The 27,619-nt window shown below is 44.0% G+C and overlaps 2 protein-coding genes across 3 annotated transcripts in view; both read left to right on the plus strand.

Annotated features, from left to right (window-relative positions):
- LOC139577355 (terminal uridylyltransferase 7-like) overlaps positions 1–17,126 on the plus strand; it is a 50,744-nt gene extending 33,618 nt beyond the window's left edge. For both annotated transcript variants that reach the window (XM_071404411.1, XM_071404412.1), the window contains exons 21-29: positions 5,714–5,791; positions 9,227–9,398; positions 10,022–10,069; positions 10,577–10,668; positions 11,834–11,949; positions 12,035–12,219; positions 13,097–13,163; positions 13,249–13,315; positions 15,782–17,126. In XM_071404411.1, the coding sequence (XP_071260512.1) occupies positions 5,714–5,791; positions 9,227–9,398; positions 10,022–10,069; positions 10,577–10,668; positions 11,834–11,949; positions 12,035–12,219; positions 13,097–13,163; positions 13,249–13,297 (807 nt within the window). In that variant the 3' untranslated portion in view covers positions 13,298–13,315; positions 15,782–17,126. The remainder of the gene's footprint in view (positions 1–5,713; positions 5,792–9,226; positions 9,399–10,021; positions 10,070–10,576; positions 10,669–11,833; positions 11,950–12,034; positions 12,220–13,096; positions 13,164–13,248; positions 13,316–15,781) is intronic.
- A 491-nt stretch (positions 17,127–17,617) lies between these two features.
- The window catches only part of LOC139577357 (iron-sulfur cluster assembly 1 homolog, mitochondrial-like), a 19,390-nt gene continuing 9,388 nt past the window's right edge, over positions 17,618–27,619 (plus strand). Inside the window, exons 1-2 of the mRNA XM_071404414.1 lie at positions 17,618–17,714; positions 20,561–20,614. Coding sequence (XP_071260515.1) covers positions 17,631–17,714; positions 20,561–20,614 — 138 coding nt within the window. The 5' untranslated portion in view covers positions 17,618–17,630. The remainder of the gene's footprint in view (positions 17,715–20,560; positions 20,615–27,619) is intronic.

Genomic DNA, 27,619 nt, shown 5'->3' on the forward strand with positions numbered 1-27,619 from the left:
AGGTAAGACACAGAGGAACCCACCTGTACTACAGGAGGTAAGACACAGAGGAACCCACCTGTACTACAGGAGGTAAGACACAGAGGAACCCACCTGTTATACCTGTACTACAGGAGGTAAGACACAGAGGAACCCACCTGTACTACAGGAGGTAAGACACAGAGGAACCCACCTGTTATACCTGTACTACAGGAGGTAAGACACAGAGGGACCCACCTGTTATACCTGTACTACAGGAGGTAAGACACAGAGGAACCCACCTGTACTACAGGAGGTAAGACACAGAGGAACCCACCTGTACTACAGGAGGTAAGACACAGAGGAACCCACCTGTTATACCTGTACTACAGGAGGTAAGACACAGAGGGACCCACCTGTTATACCTGTACTACAGGAGGTAAGACACAGAGGGACCCACCTGTTATACCTGTACTACAGGAGGTAAGACAGAGGGACCCACCTGTTATACCTGTACTACAGGAGGTAAGACACAGAGGGACCCACCTGTTATACCTGTACTACAGGAGGTAAGACACAGAGGGACCCACCTGTTATACCTGTACTACAGGAGGTAAGACAGAGGAACCCACCTGTTATACATGTACTACAGGAGGTAAGACAGAGAACCCACCTGTACTACAGGAGGTAAGACAGAGAACCCACCTGTACTACAGGAGGTAAGACACAGAGAACCCACCTGTACTACAGGAGGTAAGACACAGAGAACCCACCTGTACTACAGGAGGTAAGACACAGAGAACCCACCTGTACTACAGGAGGTATGACAGAGAACCCACCTGTACTACAGGAGGTAAGACACAGAGAACCCACCTGTACTACAGGAGGTAAGACACAGAGAACCCACCTGTACTACAGGAGGTAAGACACAGAGAACCCACCTGTACTACAGGAGGTAAGACACAGAGAACCCACCTGTACTACAGGAGGTAAGACACAGAGAACCCACCTGTACTACAGCTGAAAATATACTGAACAAAAATATAAACGGAACATGTAACATTTTCAAAGATTTTACTGAGGGTACAGTTCATATAAGGAAATCGGTCAATTTTAAATAAATTCATTAGATCCTAATCTATGGATTTCACGACTGTGAAGCGATGCAGCCATGAGTGGACATGGGAGGGCATCGGCCCACCCACTGGGGAGCCAATCAGAATTAGTTTCTCCCCACAAAAGGGCATCATTACAGACAGAAATGCTCTTAATTTTCATCAGCCTGGTCTCAGATGATCCCGCAGTTGAAGAAGCCGGATGTGGAGGTCCTGGGCTGGCTTGGTTACACGTGGTTGTGAGGCTGGTTGGACGTACTGCCAAATTCTCTAAAATTACGTTGGAGGCGGCTTATTGTAGACAAATGAACATTCAATTATTTTTTTGTTTTTATTTCACCTTTATTTAACCAAGTAGGCTAGTTGAGAACAAGTTCTCATTTACAATTGCGACCTGGCCAAGATAAAGCAAAGCAATTTGACACATACAACAACAGAGTTACACATGGAGTAAAACAAACATACAGTCAATAATACAGTAGAAAAATAAGTCTATATACAATGTGAGCAAATGAGGTGAGATTAGGGAGGTGAAGGCAAAAAAAAAGGCCATGGTGGCGAAGTAAATACAATATAGCAAGTAAAACACTGGAATGGTAGATTTGCAGTGGAAGAAAGTGCAAAGTAGAGATAGAAATAATGGTCGGTAGAAGAGCATGCATTTAGTTTTACTTGCGTTTAAGAGCAGTTTTAAGAGCAATTATCTGCCAACAGCTCTGGTGGCAGGCCAATTGCACGCTCCCTCAAAACGTCTGTGGCATTGTGTTGTGTGACACAATTGCACATTTTAGGGAGACCTTTTATTGTACCCAGCACAAGGTGCACACACCTGTCAGGTGGATGGATTATCTTGGCAAAGGAGAAACGCTCACTAACAGGGATGTAAACAAATGTGTGAACAACATATGAGAGAAAGAAGCTTTTTGTGCGAAAATTTCTGGGGTGTTTTATTTCGGCCCCTTAAAACATAGGACCAAGACTTTACATGTTGCGTTTAAATTTTTGTTCAGTATACAATATTTTTGGTTTTGGAAAAGATATTTTACAGCGATTCAGATTGTACAATGATTCTCTACACAATACTTGCTTGTTTTGCCATAAACTGAAATTAAGCAAACTATTATTTTACCAACTAGGAAATGGCGGAGCACTATGCAGATATCGCATCTTTAATTGAGAAAAAAGACTACTGAGATGGTTTGATAAAACATATATATATATATATAGAACATACAGTGCCTTCGGAAAGCATTCAGACCCCTTTTACTTTTTCCACATTTTGTTACGTTACAGCCTTAATCTAACGTGGATTTAAAAAATACTCCGCAATCTACACACACTACCCCATAATGACATCACAATACCCCATAATGACATCACACTACCCCATAATGACATCACACTACCCCATAATGACATCACAATACCCCATAATGACAAAGCAAAAACAGAAAACATTTCAAAAAATCTATTTTATAAAACATTCAAAACAGACATTTTATTTACACAAGTATTCAGACCCTTTGCTATGAGACTCGACATTTAGCTCAGGTGCATCATGTTTCCATTGATCATCCTTGATGTTTCTACAATTTTATTGGAGTCCACCTGTGGTAAATTCAAATGATTAGACATGATTTGGGAAGGCACACACCTGTCTATATAAGGTCCCACAATTGACAGTGCATGTCAGAGCAAAAACCAAGCCATGAGGTTGAAGGAATTGTCCGTAGATCTCCGAGACAGGATTGTCGAGGTACAGATCTGGGGAAGTGTACCAAAAAATGTCTGCAGCATTGAAGGTCCCCAAGAACACATTGGCCTCCATCATTCTTAAATGGAAGAAGTTTGGAACGACCAATACACTTCCTAGAGCTGGCCGCTCGGCCAAACTGAGCAATCAGGGGAGAGGGGTCTTGGTCAGGGAGGTGACCAAGAACCTGATGGTCACTCTGACAGAGCAGAAGGACAACCATCTCTGCAGCACTCCACCCATCAGGCCTTTATAGTAGAGTGACCAGACCGAAGCCCCTCAGTAAAAGGCACATGACAGCCTGCTTGGAGTTTGCCAAAAGGCACCTAAAGAACTCTGACCATGAGAAACAAGATTCTTTGGTCTGATAAAACCAATATTACTATTTGGCCTAAATGTCAAGTGTCCTGTCTGGAGGAAACCTGGCATCATCCCTAAAGTGAAGCATGGTGGTGTTAGCATTATGCTGTGGGGATGTTTTTCAGCCGCAGGGATTTGGAGACTAATCAGGTTCAAGGGAAAGATGAACGGAGCAAAGGTCAGAGAGATCCTTGATGAAAACCTGCTCCAGAGCGCTCAGGACCTCAGACATTTAATCCTATGAAAAATTCCCTGTTTTAGGTCAGTTAGGTTCACCACTTTTATTTTAAGAATTTAAAATGTCATAATAATAGAGCGAATTATTTATTTCAGCTTTTATTTCTTCCATCACATTCCCAGTGGGTCAGAAGTTTACATAAACTCAATTAGTATTTGGTAGCATTCCCTTTAAATTGTTTAACTTGGGTCAAACGTTTCGGGTAGCCTTCCACAAGCTTCCCACTAAGTTGGGTGGATTTTGGCCCATTCCTCCTGACAGAGCTGGTGTAACTGAGTCAGGTTTGTAGGCCTCCTTGTTCACACACACTTTTTCAGTTCTGCCCACACATTTTCTATAGGATTGAGGTCAGGGCTTTGTGATGGCCACTCGAATACATTGACTTTGTTGTCCTTAAGCCATTTTGCCACAACTTTGGAAGTATGCTTGAGGTCATTGTCCATTTGGAAGACCCATCTGCGACCAGGCTTTAACTTCCTGACTGTTGTCTTGAGATGTTGCTTCAATATATCCACATAATATTCCCTCCTCATGATGTGATCTATTTTGTGAAGTGTACCAGTCCCTCCTGCAGCAAAGCACCCCCAAAACATGATGCTGCCACCCCCGTGCTTCACGGTTGGGATGGTGTTCTTCGGCTTGCAAGCTTCCCCCTTTTTCCTCCAAACATAACGATGGTCATTATGGCCAAACAGTTCTATTTTTGTTTCATCAGACCAGAGGATATTTCTCCAAAAAGTACGATCTTTGTCCCCATGTGCAGTTGCAAACCGTCGTCTGGCTTTTTGATGGCGGTTTTGGAGCAGTTGTTTCTTCCTTGCTGAGCGGCCTTTCAGGTTATGTCGATATAGGACTCGTTTTACTGTGGATATAGATACTTTTGTACCCGTTTCATCCAGCATCTTCACAAGGTCCTTTGCTGTTGTTCTGGGATTGATTTGCACTTTTCGCACCAAAGTACGTTAATCTCTAGGAGACAGAACACGTCTCCTTCCTGAGCGGTATGACGGCTGCGTTGTCCCATGGTGTTTATACTTGCGTACTATTGTTTGTACAGATGAACGTGGTACCTTCAGGCGTTTGGAAATTGCTCCCAAGGATAAACCAGACTTGTGGAAGTCTCCAATTTTTTTTCTGAGGTCTTGGCTGATTTATTTTGATTTTCCCATGATGTCAAGCAAAGAGGCACTGAGTTTGAAGGTAGGCCTTGAAATACGTCCACAGGTCCACCCCCAATTGACTCAAATTATGTCAATTAGCCTATTTTCATGTGTATATTATTGCTTACTAGGTGTGTCCAATTTGGTAACCACTCCCTCTTCTAATTAGGGCTAATTGGAAAAGCCTTTCAAAAGAGGACATTGTATTCTCCTTTTTCTGTACTCCCTGACGAAGGCCATGCAGCCGAAACGCGTCGGTTTTTAAACAACTTTGTTTCTATTGAACATGCCATACTAATAAAGGCATTTTAATTAATTATATGAAGAGTGCCTTGGTCCTCCTTTCTTTTTGATAGCCTATCAGAAGCTTCTAAAACCATGACATATTTTTCTGGAATTTTCCAAGCTGTTTAAAGGCACAGTCAACTTAGTGTATGTAAACTTCTGACCCACTGGAATTGTGATACAGTGAATTATAAGTGAAATAATCTGTCTGTCAACAATTGTTGGGAAAATTACTTGTGTCATGCATCAAGTAGATGTCCTAACCGATTTGCCAAAACTATAGTTTGTTAACAAGAAATTTGTAGTGGTTGAAAAACTAGTTTTAATGACTCCAACCTAAGTGTATGTAAACTTAAACTGTATGTAAATGTAATATTTCATTTTTTTAAAAAATATATTTAATAAATTAGTCAATATTTCTAAAAACCTGTTTTTGCTTGTGAAGGTTGATGAGGGGGGGGGAAATGTAGTACATTTTATAAAAAGGCTGTAACAAAATGTGGAAAACGTCAAGGGGTCTGAATACTTTCCGAAGGCACTGTGTAATCAAATATATCCAAGCAGGAAGTAGATTTGATCTGCAACCTAAACCAGTGATTGTCATCCATTGTTGTTGTTGCTATTTTTGACTGTCAAAGGGCTCCAGAATGTTCTGAATAGAGGGCCATTTGCCTACATGTTATTATGCACTATCTGATAGGCTAATAGGACTAAACAGTCTGGATGCCCTGCTGTTTTACATTGTGTGAATGGGCTTTATTTTAGAGGTTTTGAAAATATGAGGTTGTTGTAAATGCTGCTGTTAGCGTTGTGTGTTTGATGTAACTTAACGTGTGTTTTGTAGATTTATGACGGGGAGGAGAAGCCAGAGGTACTAGTGGATGGATGGAACGTCTACTTCTACGATGATCTGGAAAACCTAGTGAGTCACTCAGCTGGTGTGTCACCGGAATTAAATAAACATAAAATATAGGTTGTATTTACAATGGTGTTTGTTCTTCACTGGTTGCCCTTTTCTTGTGGCAACAGGTCACACATCTTGCTGCTGTGATGACACACTGTGGTATTTCACCCAGTAGATATGGGAGTTTATCAAAATTGGGTGTGTTTTCTAATTCTTTGTGGGTCTCTGTGTAATCTGAGGGAAATATGTGTCTCTAATATGGTCATACATTGGGCAGGAGGTTAGGATGTGCAGCTCAGTTTCCACCTCATTTTGTGGGCAGTGAGCACATAGCCTGTCTTCTCTTGAGAGCCAGGTCTGCCTACTGCGGCCTTTCTCAATAGCAAGGCTATGCTCACTGAGTCTGTACATAGTCAAAGCTTTCCTTAAGTTTGGGTCAGTCACAGTGGTCAGGTATTCTGCCACTGTGTACTCTCTGTTTAGGGACAAATAGCATTCTAGTTTGCTCTGTTTTTTTGTTCATTCTTTCCAATGTGTCAAGTAATGATCTTTTTGTTTTCTCAGGATTTGGTTGGGTCTAATTGTGTTGCTGTCCTGGGGCTCGTGGGGTGTGTTTGTGTTTGTGAACAGAGCCCCAGGACCAGCTTGCTTAGGGGACTCTTCTCCAGGTTCATCTCTCTGTAGGTGAGGGCTTTGTTATGGAAGGTTTGGGAAACGCTTCCTTTTAGGTGGTTGTAGAATTTAACGACTATTTTCTGGATTTTGATAATTAGAGGGTATCGGACTAATTCTGCTCTGCATGCATTATTTGGTGTTTTACGTTGTACACAGAGGATATTTTTGCAGAATCCTGCATGCAGTCTTTTTTGCTGTCCCATTTTGTGAATTCTTGGTTGGTGAGCGGACCCCAGACCTCAACCATAAAGGGCAATGGGTTCTATAACTGATTCCAGTATTTTTAGCCAGATCCTAATTGGTATGTCGAATGTTATGTTCCTTTTGATGGCATAGAAGGCCCTTCTTGCCTTGTCTCTCAGATCGTTCACAGCTTTGTGGAAGTTACCTGTGGCGCTGATGTTTAGGCCGAGGTATGTATAGTGTTTTTTGTGTGCTCTAGGGCAACGGTGTCTAGATGGAATTTGTATTTGTGGACCTGGCAACTGGACCTTTTTTTGGAAAACCATTATTTTGGTCTTACTGACAATTACTGTCAGGGTCGACGTCAGACAGAATCTGTGCAGTAGATCTAGGTGCTGCTGTAGGCCCTCCTTGGTTGGTGACAGAGGCACCAGATCATCAGCAAACAGTAGACTTTTGACTTCAGATTCTAGTAGGGTGAGGCCGGGTGCTGCAGACTGTTCTAGTGCCCTCGCAATTCGTTGAAATATATGTTGAAGAGGGTGGGGCTTAAGCTGCATCCCTGTCTCACCCCACGGCCCTGTGGAAAGAAATCTAGAGGAAAACCTGGTCTGCTTTCCACCAGACACTGGGAGACAAATCCACCTTGTAGCAGGACATTACTTAAAACGCATGGCCAATTCTACACTGGAGTTACTTTCCAAGACGACATTGAATGTTTGTTTTGACTTAAATCGTCTTGAGAATCAACAAACAATTTGACAGAGCTTAAGAAGAATAATGGGCAAATGTTTAACAATCCAGGTGTGGAAAGCTCTTAGAGATTTACCCAGAAGGACTCACAGCTGTAATCACTCTTAGAGATTTACCCAGAAAGACTCACAGCTGTAATCACTCTTAGAGATTTACCCAGAAGGCCTCACAGCTGTAATCACTCTTAGAGATTTACCCAGAAGGACCCACAGCTGTAATCACTCTTAGAGATTTACCCAGAAAGACTCTTAGCTGTAATCGATGCTAAAGGTGACTAACATGTATTGACTTGGGGTTGAATACTGACCTATTCAAAATATATTAGAATTTTATTTAACATCAATAAAAAAATACATTTGTCTTCCACTTTGACATTAGAGTATTTTGTGTAGATTGTTGACAAAAAATTACACGTCAATTTTAATCCCACTTTGTAACTCAACAAAAGGTGTAAAAAGTCATCGGTGTGAATACTTTCTGAAGGCACTATATATGGTCGCGGGGGGGTTCTATGGGCAGTGGTCGAGGAGTGGGGCTTGGTTTCTAACTTTGTAGTCTGTTAAAATTAAATAGGTTGTTTTAATGACGTGCATTCAGGAAGTATTCAGACCCCTTACCTTTTTCCACATTTTGTTACTTTACAACCTTATTCTAAAATGTATTAAATAAATAAAAATGCTCATCAATCTACACACAACACCCCATAATGACATCACAACACCCCATAATGACATCACAACACCCCATAATGACAAGTATTCAGATCCTTTGCTATGAGACAAAAAACATGTAGATCAGGTGCATCCTGTTTCCATTGATCATCCTTGAGATGTTTTGACAACTTGATTGGAGTCCACCTGTGGTAAATTCAATTGATTGAACATGATTTGGTTAGGCACACACCTGTCTATATAAGGTCCCACAGTTGACAGTGCATGTCAGAGCAAAAAACAAGCCATGAGGTTGAAGGAATTGTCTGTAGAGCGCTGAGATAGGATTGTGTCGAGGCACAGCTCTGGGGAAGTGTACCAACAAATTTCTGCAACATTGAAGGTCCCCAAGAACACAGGACTCTGACCATGAGAAACAAGATTCTCTGGTCTGATGAAACCAAGAATGTCACGCCTGGAGGAAAGATTGCACCATTCCTACAGTGAAGCATGGTGGTGGCAGCATCATGCTGTGGGGATGTTTTGCAGGGACTGGGAGACTAGTCAGGATCGAGTCAAAGATGAACGGAGCAAAGTACAGAGAGATTCTTGATAAACCTGCTCCAGAACGCTCAGGACCTCAAATTGGGGCGAAGGTTCAATTTCCAAAAGGACGACGACCCTAAAAACACAGCCAAGACAACGCAGGAGTGGCTTCGGGACAAGTCTCTGAATGTCTTTGAGTTGCCCAGCCAGAGCCCTGACTTGAACCCGATCGAACACCTCTGGAGAGACCTGAAAATAGCTGTGCATTGACGCTCCCCATCCAACCTGACAGAGCTTGAGAGGATCTGCAGAAAAGAATGGGAGAAACTCCACAAATACAGGTGTGCCATGCTTGTAGCGTCATACCCAAGAAGAATCAAGGCTTTAATCACTGCCAATGGCGCGTCAACAAAGTACTGATTAAAGGGTCTGAATACTTATGTGAATATGATATTTCTTTTTAAATTTTATAAATTTGTAAAAATGTCTAAACCTGTTTTTTTGCTTTCATTATGGGGTATTGTGTGTAGATTGAAGAGCAAAAAACGATAAGTTAAAGGGTCTGAACTTTCAGAATGCGCTGTAACTATTTGGGCAAATAAAGGTATATTTAAGATCAAATCTCTTTCTCGCTCTCTATCTCTAGCATGAGCGCTGGCAGCAGAGGAACGTGGAGTGTGTAGGGGCTCTGTGGCTGGGCCTGCTGCAGTTCTACACCGAGACCTTTGACTTCAGAGAACATGTCATCTCCATCAGACAGAGCGCAGCTCTCACCACCTTCAACAAGCAGTGGACCTCGAAGTACATCGTCATCGAGGGTCAGTACTAGACTGACTTCATTTATTCCTTTTCAACTCCTAGCACAGTTTTCTAGACAGTAAGCTATGGGTCGAGGGTCGGTAAACGTGCAGGGGGTTGAGTGGAGCTATGGGTCAAGGGTCAGTAAACGTGGGGGGTTGAGTGGAGCTATGGGTCGAGGGTCGGTAAACGTGGAGGGGGTTGAGTGGAGCTATGGAGTTGGGGGTCGGTAAAGGCGGAGGGGGTTGAGGAGCTGAGGGTCGGTAAATGTGCAGGGGGTTGAGTGGAGCTATTGGTCAAGGGTCAGTAAACGTGGAGGGGGTTGAGTGGAGCTATGGAGTTGGGGGTCGGTAAAGGCGGAGGGGGTTGAGGAGCTGAGGGTCGGTAAATGTGCAGGGGGTTGAGTGGAGCTATGGGTCGAGGGTCGGTAAATGTGCAGGGGGTTGAGTGGAGCCGCTCGCCCAACCCACCCCCTCGCTCGCCCAACCCGGCCCCCCGCTCGCTCGCCTGACTCAGCTTATCAACTAGTTTGATTGTTTATCATTGCTGGGTTCTAATAAAAGCCTGCTCACCCTGCAGCAGTCCAAGGCCAGGGAGGATTGAGAACCAGTGAGATGTCATCTAATGTTGTTGTTCTCTCCAGATCCTTTTGACCTGAACCATAACCTGGGAGCTGGCCTGTCCAGGAGAAGTAGGTGTCTCTCTGTCTCTCTCTGTCTCTCTCTCTGTCGGTCTGTCTGCCTGTCCAGGAGAAGTAGGTGTCTCTCTGTCTCTCTCTGTCTCTCTCTCTGTCGGTCTGTCTGCCTGTCCAGGAGAAGTAGGTGTCTCTCTGTCTCTCTCTGTCTCTCTCTCTGTCTGTCTGTCTGTCTGCCTGTCCAGGAGAAGTAGGTGTCAGTCTGTCTGTCTGTCTCCGTCTGTCTGTCTATCTGTCCAGGAGAAGTAGGTGTCTGTCTGTCTCTCTCTCTGTCTGTCTGTCTGTCTGCCTGTCCAGGAGAAGTAGGTGTCTGTCTGTCTCTCTCTGTCTCTCTCTCGGTCTGTCTCTCTCTGTCCAGGAAAAGTAGGTGTCTGTCTGTCTCTCTCTCTGTCTGTCTGCCTGTCCAGGAGAAGTAGGTGTCTGTCTGTCTGACTATTGGCACTGACCTCACAGCAATCCCTCTGTCTCTCTCTCCCTCTCTCGGTCTCGCTCTCTCCTTCATAGTGACCAACTTCATCATGAAGGCGTTCATTAATGGTCGAAGAGTGTTTGGAACGCCAGTCAAGGCCTACCCTCCTGAGTACACTAGTCAGATGGTTAGTATCCACTACCTACCCTCCTGAGTACACTAGTCAGATGGTTAGTATTCACTAACTACCCTCCTGAGTACACTAGTCAGATGGTTAGTATCCACTACCTACCCTTCTGAGTACGCTAGTCAGATGGTTAGTATTCACTACCTACCCTTCTGAGTACGCTAGTCAGATGGTTAGTATTCACTACCTACCCTCCTGAGTACGCTAGTCAGATGGTTAGTATTCACTACCTACCCTCCTGAGTACGCTAGTCAGATGGTTAGTATTCACTACCTACCCTCCTGAGTACGCTAGTCAGATGGTTAGTATTCACTACCTACCCTCCTGAGTACGCTAGTCAGATGGTTAGTATCCACTACCTACCCTCCTGAGTACGCTAGTCAGATGGTTAGTATCCACTACCTACCCTCCTGAGTACGCTAGTCAGATGGTTAGTATCCACTACCTACCCTCCTGAGTACGCTAGTCAGATGGTTAGTATTCACCACCTACCCTCCTGAGTACGCTAGTCAGATGGTTAGTATCCACTACCTACCCTCCTGAGTACGCTAGTCAGATGGTTAGTATCTACTACCTACCCTCCTGAGTACGCTAGTCAGATGGTTAGTATTCACTACCTACCCTCCTGAGTACGCTAGTCAGATGGTTAGTATCCACTACCTACCCTCCTGAGTACGCTAGTCAGATGGTTAGTATCCACTACCTACCCTCCTGAGTACGCTAGTCAGATGGTTAGTATTCACTACCTACCCTCCTGAGTACGCTAGTCAGATGGTTAGTATTCACTACCTACCCTCCTGAGTACGCTAGTCAGATGGTTAGTATTCACTACCTACCCTCCTGAGTACGCTAGTCAGATGGTTAGTATTCACTACCTACCCTCCTGAGTAGGCTAGTCAGATGGTTAGTATCCACTACCTACCCTCCTGAGTACACTAGTCAGATGGTTAGTATTCACTACCTACCCTCCTGAGTACGCTAGTCAGATGGTTAGTATCCACTACCTACCCTCTTGAGTACACTAGTCAGATGGTTAGTATCCACTACCTACCCTCCTGAGTACGCTATTCAGATGGTTAGAATTCAGGTAGCCTAGCTGTTGGGCCAGTAACCAACTTCTTTGACCCTGAGGTTTATGACAGCAATATGTTGTTGATCTTCTCAGGAGTTCTTCTTTGACCCCGAGGTGCTGACAGAGGGACAGCTGGCTCCTAACGACCGCTGCTGCAGGATATGTGGCAAGATCGGACACTTCATGAAAGACTGTCCCATACGCAGGAAGTAAGGAGTGCCACTAGCCGTGTGGTGTGTGCATTTTAGACTTTGTGTGTGTGTGTGTGTGTGTGTAATCTCCTCCTCTCTCCAGGTCTAGGCAGCGTCGTGAGCAGGAGGACCGAGCGGAGGGAAGGAGGGACTGGGCGGAGTCTGAGGGGGGCAGGGAGCGTCGTCAGGGCGACCGCTGGAGGCGACAGGAAGAGAAGCGATGCTGCTTCCTGTGTGGGAGCAACGCCCACATCAAAAAGGACTGCCCCCAGTACAGAGGACCGGCAGGTCAGTACTGAGTCTCTCTGTCTGACTTTGTCTCTCTGGCTGGCTGGTTGTTTGTCGCTCTGGCTGGCTGTTTGTCTCTGGATTGATGGCTGGCTGTCTCTGGCTGTTTGTCTGTTTTTGGCTGGCTGGCTAGCTGGCTGGCTGTGGCTGTCTCGCTGGCTGGCTGTTTGTCTGTCTTTGGCTGGCTGGCTCTGGCTGGCTGGCTGGCTGTTTCTGTCTTTGGCTGGCTGGCTGTCTATGGCTGGCTGTTGCTGGCTGGCTGTTTCTGTCTTTGGCTGTTTGTCTGTCTCTGGCTGTTTGTCTGTCTCTGGCTGGCTGTTTGTCTGCCTCTGGCTGGCTGTTTGTCTGTCTCTGGCTGGCTGTTTGTCTGTCTCTGGCTGGCTGTTTGTCTGTCTCTGGCTGGCTGTTTGTCTGTCTCTGGCTGGCTGTTTGTCTGTCTCTGGCTGGCTGTTTGTCTGTCTCTGGCTGGCTGTCTCGCTGGCTGGCTGTTTGTCTGTCTTTGGCTGGCTGGCTCTGGCTGGCTGGCTGGCTGTTTCTGTCTTTGGCTGGCTGGCTGTCTATGGCTGGCTGTTGCTGGCTGGCTGTTTCTGTCTTTGGCTGTTTGTCTGTCTCTGGCTGTTTGTCTGTCTCTGGCTGGCTGTTTGTCTGTCTCTGGCTGGCTGTTTGTCTGTCTCTGGCTGTTTGTCTGTCTCTGGCTGGCTGTTTGTCTGTCTCTGGCTGGCTGTTTGTCTGTCTCTGGCTGGCTGTTTGTCTGTCGCTGGCTGGCTGTTTGTCTGTCTCTGGCTGGCTGTTTGTCTGTCTCTGGCTGGCTGTTTGTCTGTCTCTGGCTGTCTGTTGCAGGAAGTGGTGTTGATGTTTCTGTCTCTGTTTGGTGCAGGTGCCAAAGCAGAGAACTCCTCCTCTCCCTCTATGAGCCACATGAGGAATTTTAGAGAGAGAGACGGGTACGATCAATATTCACACAAACATTGACGCGCGCACACACACACACACACACACGTTCTGACACACTTGTGTGTATTTGTCCAGGGCTCCTCTCAACAGGAGGAGAAGAAAAGGAAGCAACAACAAAATGTGATATCGAGTCCACAAGCAGGTCAGTGTGTTTTGAGTCCACAAGCAGGTCAGTGTGTTTTGAGTCCACAAGCAGGTCAGTGTGTTTTGAGTCCACAAGCAGGTCAGTGTTTTTTGAGTCCACAAGCAGGTCAGTGTGTTTTGAGTCCACAAGCAGGTCAGTGTGTTTTGAGTCCACAAGCAGGTCAGTGTGTTTTGAGTCCACAAGCAGGTCAGTGTGTTTTGAGTCCACAAGCAGGTCAGTGTGTTTTGAGTCCACAAGCAGGTCAGTGTGTTTTGAGTCCACAAGCAGGTCAGTGTGTTTTGAGTCCACAAGCAGGTCAGTGTGTTTTGAGTCCACAAGCAGGTCAGTGTGTTTTGAGTCCACAAGCAGGTCAGTGTGTTTTGAGTCCACAAGCAGGTCAGTGTGTTTTGAGTCCACAAGCAGGTCAGTGTGTTTTGCGTCCACAAGCAGGTCAGTGTGTTTTGCGTCCACAAGCAGGTCAGTGTTGTTTGCGTCCACAAGCAGGTCAGTGTTGTTTGAGTCCACAAGCAGGTCAGTGTTGTTTGAGTCCACAAGCAGGTCAGTGTTGTTTGAGTCCACAAGCAGGTCAGTGTTTTTTGAGTCCACAAGCAGGTCAGTGTGTTTTGAGTCCACAAGCAGGTCAGTGTGTTTTGAGTCCACAAGCAGGTCAGTGTGTTTTGAGTCCACAAGCAGGTCAGTGTGTTTTGAGTCCACAAGCAGGTCAAATGTATTTATATAGCCCTTCTTACATCAGCTGATATCTCAAAGTGCTGTACAGAAACCCAGCCTAAAACCCGAAACAGCAAGCAATGCAGGTGTAGAAGCACGGTGGCTAGGAAAAACTCCCTAGAAAGGCCAAAACCTAGGAAGAAACCTAGAGAGGAACCAGGCTATGAGGGGTGGCGAGTCCTCTTCTGGCTGTGCCGGGTAGAGATTATAACAGAACATGGCCAAGATGTTCAAATGTTCATAAATGACCAGCATTGTCAAATAATAATAATCACAGTGGTTGTCGAGGGTGCAGCAAGTCAGCACTTCAGGAGTAAATGTCAGTTGGTTTTTCATAGCCGATCATTAAGAGTATCTCTACCGCTCCTGCGGTCTCTAGAGAGTTGAAAACAGCAGGTCTGGGACAGGTAGCACGTCTGGTGAACAGGTCAGGGTTCCATAGCCGCAGGCAGAACAGTTGAAACCGGAGCAGCAGCACGGCCAGGTGGACTGGGTACAGCAAGGAGTCATCATGCCAAGTAGTCCTGAGGCATGGTCCTAGGGCTCAGGTCCTCCGAGAGAGAGAATTAGAGAGAGCATACTTAAATTCACGCCGGTTAAGACTGGAGAAGTACCGCGGCACAACCCAAGGGGGGGCGCCAACCCAGACAGGAAGATCACGTCAATGACTCAACCCACTCAGGTGACGCACCCCTCCTAGGGACGGCATGGAAGAGCACCAGTAAGCCAGTGACTCAGCCCCTGTAACAGGGTTAGAGAATCCCAGTGGAGAGAGGGGAACCGGCCAGGCAGAGACAGCAAAGGCTGTGTTTTTTTTTTGTTGTCCACAAGCAGGTCAGTGTTTTATTTAATTTTTTTACCTAAAGGATTCTGAAGTGTTTGACTGAGCAGGGGCTCAGCCATAGGTGGGCCTGGGAGGGCATAGGCTGGGGACTGGGGAGCCAGACCCAGCCAATCAGAATTAGTTTTTCCCAACAAAAAGGCTTTATTACAGACGGAAATACTCTTGAGTTTCATCAGCTGTGTCTGGTCTCAGACGATCCCGCAGGTGAAGAAGCCGTATGTGGAGGTCCTGGGCTGGCTTGGTTACACGTGGTCTGCCATTGTGAGGCCAGTTGGACGTACTGCCAAGTTCTCTAAAACTTTGTTTGAGGCAGCTTATGGTAGAGAAATTAACATTACAGTTTCCGTCAACAGCTCTGGTGGACATTCCTGCAGTCAGCATGCCAATTGCACGCTCCCTCAAAACTTGGGACATCTGTGGCATTGTGTTGTGTGACAGAACTGCCAATTTTTTTCGCGTGGCCTTTTATTGTCCCCAGCACAAGGTGCACCTGTGTAATTATCATGCTGTTTAATCAACTTCTTGATGTGCCACACCTGTCAGGTGGATGGATTATCTTGGCAAAGGAGAAATGCTCATTAACAGGGATGTAAACACTTTACATGTTGCATTTTATATTTTAGTTCAGTATTTATTTCTTATTATTTTTATGTTTCGGACTCTGATATTGCTCGTTCTGGTATTTAATTTCTTTATTTTAATTTTTGGGACTTTGTGTATTGTTAGGTATTACTGCACTGTTGGAGCTAGAAACATAAGCATTGTTTACGCGAACAATAACGTTTGATTTGATTTACTCAATGTTTCACTAACTTACAACAATAACAGCATTGTGTTGCCTTCCTTGATTGTCAGTGCATCTCTTCCTTGCTATCCTCCATAATTCTATCTTGCGTCCACATGTTTTCCAGGCGGTCTAGCCAGCAGGCACATGGGTCGGTCTGATCCCAGGAGGAGCCCAGTGGACTGAAGACCAGAGAGAGAGAAGAGATACGGAGGGAGAGAAGGAATGAGAGAGGGAGGCAGCTCCAGCCCCAAACCTCTGGGTTTTACTCTACTCCCTCTTGAGGTCTGGACAAAACTTCCAGTCCACCAGCCTGAACCTAGAACACCCGAAAACTAGAACTTGGAACACAGATCCTGGAACCTCGACTCCCATGGGAAATGGGCAGGGTCTGAGCCCCAGACAGAACATGTCTCCCAAATGGCACCCTATTCCCTATATAGTGCACTACATTTGACCAGGACCCATAGGACTCTAAAGTAGTGCACTACATGGGGAATAGCATGCCATTTGGGCTGCAGATAAACAGAGAGAGGGTATTATGTTTTAACCACCACTCCTACTGTTTCAGAGAAGCTTTTTAAAGTGTTGTATTGTTTTAACTGAAAATACATTTTGCTTCTCCTGTTATTTTACCCCCCAACACCGGTGTGTTTTTATTTTGTTTTTATAATACTGATTATTTGTTAAATTTGTCTTGTGCACTGACGTCCTCCCAAACACCCCTCTCCTCCATTTTGGACAGTAGTTGAAGCCGGGCTGTGTGTGTGTGTCTCTGTACACTCCTGCGTGCATGCGCCGAGGGTTAAATCTGGATTTTAGAATTCTCCCTGAAACAAATTGGGACTATTGATAATAATGGACAGCTTGTATTAAAATTCCCCTAAATGCCAGAACATCCAACGATGGTAGCTAGCTAGATCCTTCCTGCCCCCTCTTAACACAGTGTTTTGTAGTGCTGTCATTGCAGTGACCTGGGCAGAGTCATATACTGAATATGTGGCTCTGTATCTGGGGTTACCTGGGGTTACCTGGGGTTACCTGGGTTACCTGTACCTAAATGGACCACTAGCTCCCTTGTGTGTAGATCTGAGAGGATTGGACAGGTGTAGTTATATGGCAAAACATTAAATTCCACTTTGTCCATTAGAGGGCAAGGTGGAGGTAGTTACCACCATATTGCTTATGCGTACCAAATTAATTATCCTTATCGATCTACACTCTCGAACACTGGATATGGGATCGGGCTGAGGGTTGATTTGGGGTTCTGCGTACACCGGTGAGGGATTTGGGGTTGAGGGGAAAACGGGGAAATATGCTTTTGTTTGTATGATGCGTTTCATGGCCAGTGCCTTGGCTTGGTGGGACTGATGGCTGTAATGTGAAGCTCTGCCCCTCTGCCCTGGGCTAATGTCCGCTGCTAGTATTCTGAGAAACGCACATCAAATAAACTTTCTTTACAAAAAAAAAAAGTGATTTAATGTCCAGATATTTTTTGTGTCAGAGTATCTTTCTGTCATTAGTTTAGAAAATAAACCCTCACAAGGGCTTTGTTTTGGAATGACTCAATTTTAGGTTTATCACATTTCTATGTAGCCTCCTCAAATTGTTTACTGGCAGCCCCCGGTGCTTGTACAGTTTGTACTCGAGCAGCGTTCCTGCTGAGACTATTATTCACTCGATGTAGCTACATGCATAAAAGGGGATACTACAATGTTATGGTTATAAAACTTTTTAAATGACCTTTGTTGCCAGCCAAATGACCTTATGTCTTTGTTGTGTTGCTCAAGTTTGTGGGGGTGTCATAAGTGTACTTTGTCTATTGGCTGAACTGCCTGTCAACTAAAAAAATCGCCCTATCGTGGCTCGGCTTGCTAATCCGATGTTGGCCCCTTTCGCACGCCTGCGCAGACGGGTGTTTTCATGTTAGCAAACGGGGCTACATTTAATGTTTAATTTTCTGGAGACTGCTGAACATGTCTGCCTCTATGGTGGCGAGAGCGACGGTCAGAGCTGTCAGTAAAAGAAAGATATTAGCTACAAGAGCCGCGTTAACTCTGGTAAGTGTGTTGAAGTATTCGGCATTGCTATTTTCCTCTCTAAACTGACGGTTTGTGTTATGACCGCTTGCTCCGAAGTTACATAAAGTGAGCTAGCTAGCTAACGTTACGCCACTCCGGCTAATGGGGGGGCCCTAGTAGTTGTTTGTAGTTTTAAAGATGTCGCTGTTCTCTGGTTAAGCTCATAACATGTGTTATGTATGTTCCTAATGACTTTGACGAACAGTGATCGAGTAGTGTGTTATTTAGTTAATATCGTTAACGATTATGATTACACTAGCTTTAGCTAGCGAACTTGTAGTTACAGATATTGGGATTTAACCAAATATGTTTTGTTATCATTTAGGCTGGACATGACATTTAAAATGAAAAAAAAAGTGTATATTGCATCCGCCATGGAGCCCAGTTTCATAATATTACTATGTCCAATCTGCTTGCCGTAGTTTATGTAATCGCGAAAAGCCTTATTTTAGGGCATTTTTCACCCTGCCAGTTTCAGTTGTATTGAGCACCAACTCTCCTACCGGAAGTTCTATTCCCAGCCCATTGTTCTGATTCACAATAACATCTTTACAATGCTAGCAATGAGATGTACCCTTGCTAACATTGAAGGTCTACCTCCGGTAACTTAATATTAACATGGTAATGCTACTTAGTGAGCGATATCACTATTCGCCTTGGTACACGTTGTGGTGACCCACGGTGCCAGAGATGGCTGGCGCCTACCCTTCAAAAGTTAAACATATTCTGGTCATGGCCAGTCCTAAAATTAACACTCGCCACCTGCCAAATGTGGGTTTTTGAATTCGCGGGTAAAATCCGCTGCATGGTCAATCCGGTGTCTGCATTGGCCGTGCAGCATTTACGGTGAAACAGCCTTTGCAGAAGTCGCATTCATACTTGCGAAACAGCGCCCCTCTGTCTCTATATGTCTATAGGCCAGCTATCTGAGTCTGTGTCTGGGCTCCCGAGAGGCGCAGCGGTCTTAGGCAGTGCTAGAGGCGTCACTACAGACCCTGGTTCGATTGGGAGTCCCAAAGGGTGGCACACTTGGCCTAGCTTCGTCCGGGTTAGGGGTCGTCCGGGGTAGGCCGCCATTGTAATTAAGAATTTGTTCTTAAGAAGGCAGAGGGGCTCTTTATTATGGACAGACTTCTCATCTTAGTTACTGTTGCATCAAATCATTATTTGTAATTTCTTTTTTTTTAAGGTATGTTTCTTTAAACTGCATCGTTAAGGGCTTGTTAGTAAGCATTTCACTGTATTACCTGTTGTATTCGGCGCATGTGACAAATAACGATTTGATAAACATGTTTGGATCCCTTCTTAGGGATCAGCGTCCCGTCAACTGGACAGTTGTAAATCATGCAGCGCCTTGTCACGGTCACAGATTGTAGAGAAACCACAAATGGCGGTACAGAGAAGTGTCTTATATCGGCAGAAAGGTTAAGTTCTTGTTAATATAACTGCACTGTCCAATTTAAAGTAGCTATTACTGCGGTGAAAAAGCCATGCTATTGTTTGAGAGCTCCTAACAACACTTTTTTCACCGCGATAGGTTTGATAAATTAACCTCTGAAGGTGAAATGTGTTCTTACATTCTGAAATCTTGCTCTGATTTATCATCCAAAGGGTTCCAGAGATAACATGAAGTGTCGTTTTGTTCGATAAAATCCTTTTTCATATCCTAAAAGGTCCATATAGCATGCACGATCGATTTTGTATTTCCACTCGTTCAATTTGCAAAGAAAGGAATCTGAAAATCTAACCCTAAACGTTGTTTCAACCAGTCAAATCACGTTTGTATTTATTCCTCAGAGATCCTAGAACGTAACCAGACGTCACTATATCATTAGGGGTGTAGTATATCCTATAGGATACCACATTTGGTCAGGGAGCGACGCCTTCATGGCACGCCGATGACGCGGGCGTTCTTCACTTGATCGACTCTAACTTTGTCAAATGAGCACCAATCGGGGTCAAACATAGCTAGCTAGATAGCCAATGAGCTGGGCTTCACAGGAGTATCCAGAAACCCTGTATCTGTCGTAAAATGTAGCTGCTAACCTTGTACGACCGCATGCCTTTTCCCTTTGGACAAAAAGTATAAGGATATTCAGAGTTATGAAGTTGTGAAAACTGGTTGTTTTGCAAATGTTGAACTTATAGTATGGCTACTAATACTGGAAAAGCTAAATCTAAGTCCAAGTATACAGATTTGACGATATTCTTGCAGAAAAATGTAATATGAATGTGAATGTCTCCTTCACGATATGACCAAATGTACCTGGGTGACTTCACACTAAATATCATGTAGTTTGCGCATACTTCAAGTTATCCGTCTGAAACTTTGCACATACACTGCTGCCATCTTGTGGACACCATAGGAATTACAACCAGAGTGATGGCTCGAAGTGGGACCTTTCTGTTGGTGGTAGGGGAAAAAACAGTGGTGTTGGCTTATGTTGCCAATGAAAGCTGGGGATGAGTAGGTGACCTTATGAGGGTCAGATTGGTAATTTAGTCCAGACACCGGCGTTAACACCCCTACTCTTACCATAAGTGGCGTGTTAACTTTAGTCACCACAGAGAGTGTGGACACCGGTTTAAAGTCCCATCCAAAAAACTGCACCCTGCACAGGGCAATGTCTCAGAGGAAAGGGCACCTCCTACTGGCCCTCCAACACCACTTCCAGCAGCATCTGGTCTCCCATCCAGGGACTGACCAGGAACAACCCTGCTTAGCTTCAGATGCAAGCCAGCAGTGGGATGCAGGGTGGTAATCTGCTGGAAGACTGCACTGTCGTGAATGATCATCAACCCCTTTCCTCTGGTTGTTCTTCCAGACTCCTCCTGCTGTGAATAGGATCCGGACCCTACTGGAGAACAAGCCAGAATACGTAAGTGTCCTTCTAACTAACCCTCCTCTATCCCACTGAGATAATATATAACCCTCCTCTATCCCACTGAGATGATATATAACCCTCCTCTATCCCACTGAGATAATATATAACCCTCCTCTATCCCACTGAGATAATATATAACCCTCTATCCCACTGAGATAATATATAACCCTCCTCTATCCCACTGAGATAATATATAACCCTCCTCTATCCCACTGAGATAATATATAACCCTCTATCCCACTGAGATAATATATAACCCTCTATCCCACTGAGATGATATATAACCCTCCTCTATCCCACTGAGATAATATATAACCCTCCTCTATCCCACTGAGATAATATATAACCCTCCTCTATCCCACTGAGATAATATATAACCCTCCTCTATCCCACTGAGATAATATATAACCCTCCTCTATCCCACTGAGATAATATATAACCCTCCTCTATCCCACTGAGATAATATATAACCCTCTATCCCACTGAGATAATATATAACCCTCCTCTATCCCACTGAGATGATATATAACCCTCCTCTATCCCACTGAGATAATATATAACCCTCCTCTATCCCACTGAGATAATATATAACCCTCCTCTATCCCACTGAGATAATAATATATAACCCTCCTCTATCCCACTGAGATGATATATAACCCTCCTCTATCCCACTGAGATGATATATAACCCTCCTCTATCCCACTGAGATAATATATAACCCTCCTCTATCCCACTGAGATAATATATAACCCTCCTCTATCCCACTGAGATAATATATAACCCTCCTCTATCCCACTGAGATAATATATAACCCTCCTCTATCCCACTGAGATAATATATAACCCTCCTCTATCCCACTGAGATAATATATAACCCTCCTCTATCCCACTGAGATAATATATAACCCTCCTCTATCCCACTGAGATAATATATAACCCTCCTCTATCCCACTGAGATAATATATAACCCTCCTCTATCCCACTGAGATGATATATAACCCTCCTCTATCCCACTGAGATAATATATAACCCTCCTCTATCCCACTGAGATAATATATAACCCTCCTCTATCCCACTGAGATAATATATAACCCTCCTCTATCCCACTGAGATGATATATAACCCTCCTCTATCCCACTGAGATGATATATAACCCTCCTCTATCCCACTGAGAGGATAATATATAACCCTCATCTATCCCACTGAGATAATATATAACCCTCCTCTATCCCACGGAGAAGATGATATATAACCCTCCTCTATCCCACGGAGAAGATGATATATAACCCTCCTCTATCCCACTGAGATAATATATAACCCTCTATCCCACTGAGATAATATATAACCCTCTATCCCACTGAGATAATATATAACCCTCCTCTATCCCACTGAGATGATATATAACCCTCCTCTATCCCACTGAGATAATATATAACCCTCCTCTATCCCACTGAGATAATATATAACCCTCCTCTATCCCACTGAGAGGATAATATATAACCCTCCTCTATCCCACTGAGAGGATAATATATAACCCTCCTCTATCCCACTGAGAGGATAATATATAACCCTCCTCTATCCCACTGAGAGGATAATATATAACCCTCCTCTATCCCACTGAGAGGATAATATATAACCCTCCTCTATCCCACTGAGAGGATAATATATAACCCTCCTCTATCCCACTGAGATAATATATAACCCTCCTCTATCCCACTGAGATAATATATAATCCTCCTCTATCCCACTGAGATGATATATAACCCTCCTCTATCCCACTGAGATGATATATAACCCTCTATCCTACTGAGATAATATATAACCCTCCTCTATCCCACTGAGATGATATATAACCCTCCTCTATCCCACTGAGATAATATATAACCCTCCTCTATCCCACTGAGATAATATGTAACCCTCCTCTATCCCACTGAGATGATATATAACCCTCCTCTATCCCACTGAGATAATAATATATAACCCTCCTCTATCCCACTGAGATAATAATATATAACCCTCCTCTATCCCACTGAGATAATAATATATAACCCTCCTCTATCCCACTGAGATAATAATATATAACCCTCCTCTATCCCACTGAGATAATAATATATAACCCTCCTCTATCCCACTGAGATAATAATATATAACCCTCCTCTATCCCACTGAGATGATATATAACCCTCCTCTATCCCACTGAGATAATATATAACCCTCCTCTATCCCACTGAGATAATATATAACCCTCCTCTATCCCACTGAGATAATATATAACCCTCCTCTATCCCACTGAGATGATATATAACCGTCCTCTATCCCACTGAGATGATATATAACCCTCCTCTATCCCACTGAGATAATATATAACCCTCCTCTATCCCACTGAGATAATATATAACCCTCCTCTATCCCACTGAGATAATATATAACCCTCCTCTATCCCACTGAGAGGATAATATATAACCCTCCTCTATCCCACTGAGAGGATAATATATAACCCTCCTCTATCCCACTGAGAGGATAATATATAACCCTCCTCTATCCCACTGAGAGGATAATATATAACCCTCCTCTATCCCACTGAGAGGATAATATATAACCCTCCTCCCCACTGAGATGATATATAACCCTCCTCTATCCCACTGAGATAATATATAACCCTCCTCTATCCCACTGAGAGGATAATATATAACCCTCCTCTATCCCACTGAGAGGATAATATATAACCCTCCTCTATCCCACTGAGAGGATAATATATAACCCTCCTCTATCCCACTGAGAGGATAATATATAACCCTCCTCTATCCCACTGAGAGGATAATATATAACCCTCCTCTATCCCACTGAGAGGATAATATATAACCCTCCTCTATCCCACTGAGAGTATAATATATAACCCTCCTCTATCCCACTGAGAGGATAATATATAACCCTCCTCTATCCCACTGAGAGGATAATATATAACCCTCCTCTATCCCACTGAGAGGATAATATATAACCCTCCTCTATCCCACTGAAATAATATATAACCCTCCTCTATCCCACTGAGATAATAATATATAACCCTCTATCCCACTGAGATAATAATATATAACCCTCCTCTATCCCACTGAGATAATAATATAAAACCCTCCTCTATCCCACTGAGATAATAATATATAACCCTCCTCTATCCCACTGAGATAATAATATATAACCCTCCTCTATCCCACTGAGATAATAATATATAACCCTCCTCTATCCCACTGAGATGATATATAACCCTCCTCTATCCCACTGAGAGGATAATATATAACCCTCCTCTATCCCACTGAGAGGATAATATATAACCCTCCTCTATCCCACTGAGAGGATAATATATAACCCTCCTCTATCCCACTGAGAGGATAATATATAACCCTCTATCCCACTGAGAGGATAATATATAACCCTCCTCTATCCCACTGAGAGGATAATATATAACCCTCCTCTATCCCACTGAGAGGATAATATATAACCCTCCTCTATCCCACTGAGAGGATAATATATAACCCTCCTCTATCCCACTGAGAGGATAATATATAACCCTCCTCTATCCCACTGAGAGGATAATATATAACCCTCCTCTATCCCACTGAGAGGATAATATATAACCCTCCTCTATCCCACTGAGATGATATGTAACCCTCCTCTATCCCACTGAGATAATATGTAACCCTCCTCTATCCCACTGAGATAATATATAACCCTCCTCTATCCCACTGAGATGATATATAACCCTCCTCTATCCCATTGAGATGATATATAACCCTCCTCTATCCCACTGAGATAATATATAACCCTCCTCTATCCCACTGCGATAATATATAACCCTCCTCTATCCCACTGCGATAATATATAACCCTCCTCTATCCCACTGAGATAATATATAACCCTCCTCTATCCCACTGAGATAATATATAACCCTCCTCTATCCCACTGAGATAATATATAACCCTCCTCTATCCCACTGAGATAATATATAACCCTCCTCTATCCCACTGAGATAATATATAACCCTCCTCTATCCCACTGAGATGATATATAACCCTCCTCTATCCCACTGAGATAATATATAACCCTCCTCTATCCCACTGAGATAATATATAACCCTCCTCTATCCCACTGAGATAATATATAACCCTCCTCTATCCCACTGAGATGATATATAACCCTCCTCTATCCCACTGAGATGATATATAACCCTCCTCTATCCCACTGAGAGGATAATATATAACCCTCATCTATCCCACTGAGATAATATATAACCCTCCTCTATCCCACGGAGAAGATGATATATAACCCTCCTCTATCCCACTGAGATAATATATAACCCTCCTCTATCCCACTGAGATAATATATAACCCTCTATCCCACTGAGATAATATATAACCCTCTATCCCACTGAGATAATATATAACCCTCTATCCCACTGAGATAATATATAACCCTCCTCTATCCCACTGAGAGGATAATATATAACCCTCCTCTATCCCACTGAGAGGATAATATATAACCCTCCTCTATCCCACTGAGAGGATAATATATAACCCTCCTCTATCCCACTGAGAGGATAATATATAACCCTCCTCTATCCCACTGAGAGGATAATATATAACCCTCCTCTATCCCACTGAGAGGATAATATATAACCCTCCTCTATCCCACTGAGAGGATAATATATAACCCTCCTCTATCCCACTGAGAGGATAATATATAACCCTCCTCTATCCCACTGAGATAATATGTAACCCTCCTCTATCCCACTGAGATGATATATAACCCTCCTCTATCCCACTGAGATAATAATATATAACCCTCCTCTATCCCACTGAGATAATAATATATAACCCTCCTCTATCCCACTGAGATAATAATATATAACCCTCCTCTATCCCACTGAGATAATAATATATAACCCTCCTCTATCCCACTGAGATGATATATAACCCTCCTCTATCCCACTGAGATAATATATAACCCTCCTCTATCCCACTGAGATAATATATAACCCTCCTCTATCCCACTGAGATAATATATAACCCTCCTCTATCCCACTGAGAGGATAATATATAACCCTCCTCTATCCCACTGAGAGGATAATATATAACCCTCCTCTATCCCACTGAGATGATATATAACCCTCCTCTATCCCACTGAGATAATATATAACCCTCCTCTATCCCACTGAGATAATATATAACCCTCCTCTATCCCACTGAGATAATATATAACCCTCCTCTATCCCACTGAGATGATATATAACCCTCTATCCCACTGAGATGATATATAACCCTCCTCTATCCCACTGAGATAATATATAACCCTCCTCTATCCCACTGAGAGGATAATATATAACCCTCCTCTATCCCACTGAGAGGATAATATATAACCCTCTATCCCACTGAGAGGATAATATATAACCCTCCTCTATCCCACTGAGAGGATAATATATAACCCTCCTCTATCCCACTGAGAGGATAATATATAACCCTCCTCTATCCCACTGAGAGGATAATATATAACCCTCCTCTATCCCACTGAGAGGATAATACAGTGGGGAGAACAAGTATTTGATACACTGCCGATTTTGCAGGTTTTCCTACTTACAAAGCATGTAGAGGTCTGTAATTTTTATCATAGGTACACTTCAACTGTGAGAGACGGAATCTAAAACAAAAATCCAGAAAATCACATTGTATGATTTTTAAGTAATTAATTAGCATTTTATTGCATGACATAAGTATTTGATACATCAGAAAAGCAGAACTTAATATTTGGTACAGAAACCTTTGTTTGCAATTACAGAGATCAGACGTTTCCTGTAGTTCTTGACCAGGTTTGCACACACTGCAGCAGGGATTTTGGCCCACTCCTCCATACAGACCTTCTCCAGATCCTTCAGGTTTCGGGGCTGTCGCTGGGCAATACGGACTTTCAGCTCCCTCCAAAGATTTTCTATTGGGTTCAGGTCTGGAGACTGGCTAGGCCACTCCAGGACCTTGAGATGCTTCTTACGGAGCCACTCCTTAGTTGCCCTGGCTGTGTGTTTTGGGTCGTTGTCATTCTGGAAGACCCAGCCACGACCCATCTTCAATGCTCTTACTGAGGGAAGGAGGTTGTTGGCCAAGATCTCGCGATACATGGCCCCATCCATCCTCCCCTCAATACGGTGCAGTCGTCCTGTCCCCTTTGCAGAAAAGCATCCCCAAAGAATGATGTTTCCACCTCCATGCTTCACAGTTGGGATGGTGTTGTTGGGGTTGTACTCATCCTTCTTCTTCCTCCAAACACAGCGAGTGGAGTTTAGACCAAAAAGCTCTATTTTTGTCTCATCAGACCACATGACCTTCTCCCATTCCTCCTCTGGATCATCCAGATGGTCATTGGCAAACTTCAGACGGGCCTGGACATGCGCTGGCTTGAGCAGGGGGACCTTGCGTGCGCTGCAGGATTTTAATCCATGACGGCGTAGTGTGTTACTAATGGTTTTCTTTGAGACTGTGGTCCCAGCTCTCTTCAGGTCATTGACCAGGTCCTGCCGTGTAGTTCTGGGCTGATCCCTCACCTTCCTCATGATCATTGATGCCCCACGAGGTGAGATCTTGCATGGAGCCCCAGACCGAGGGTGATTGACCGTCATCTTGAACTTCTTCCATTTTCTAATAATTGCGCCAACAGTTGTTGCCTTCTCACTAAGCTGCTTGCCTATTGTCCTGTAGCCCATCCCAGCCTTGTGCAGGTCTACAATTTCATCCCTGATGTCCTTACACAGCTCTCTGGTCTTGGCCATTGTGGAGAGGTTGGAGTCTGTTTGATTGAGTGTGTGGAAAGGTGTCTTTTATACAGGTAACGAGTTCAAACAGGTGCAGTTAATACAGGTAATGAGAGGAGAACAGGAGGGTGTCTTAAAGAAAAACTAACAGGTCTGTGAGAGCCGGAAATCTTACTGGTTGGTAGGTGATCAAATACTTATGTCATG

The sequence above is a fragment of the Salvelinus alpinus genome, chromosome 5 (genome assembly GCF_045679555.1).
Source record: "Salvelinus alpinus chromosome 5, SLU_Salpinus.1, whole genome shotgun sequence".
In the NCBI taxonomy this organism is placed as follows: domain Eukaryota; kingdom Metazoa; phylum Chordata; class Actinopteri; order Salmoniformes; family Salmonidae; genus Salvelinus; species Salvelinus alpinus.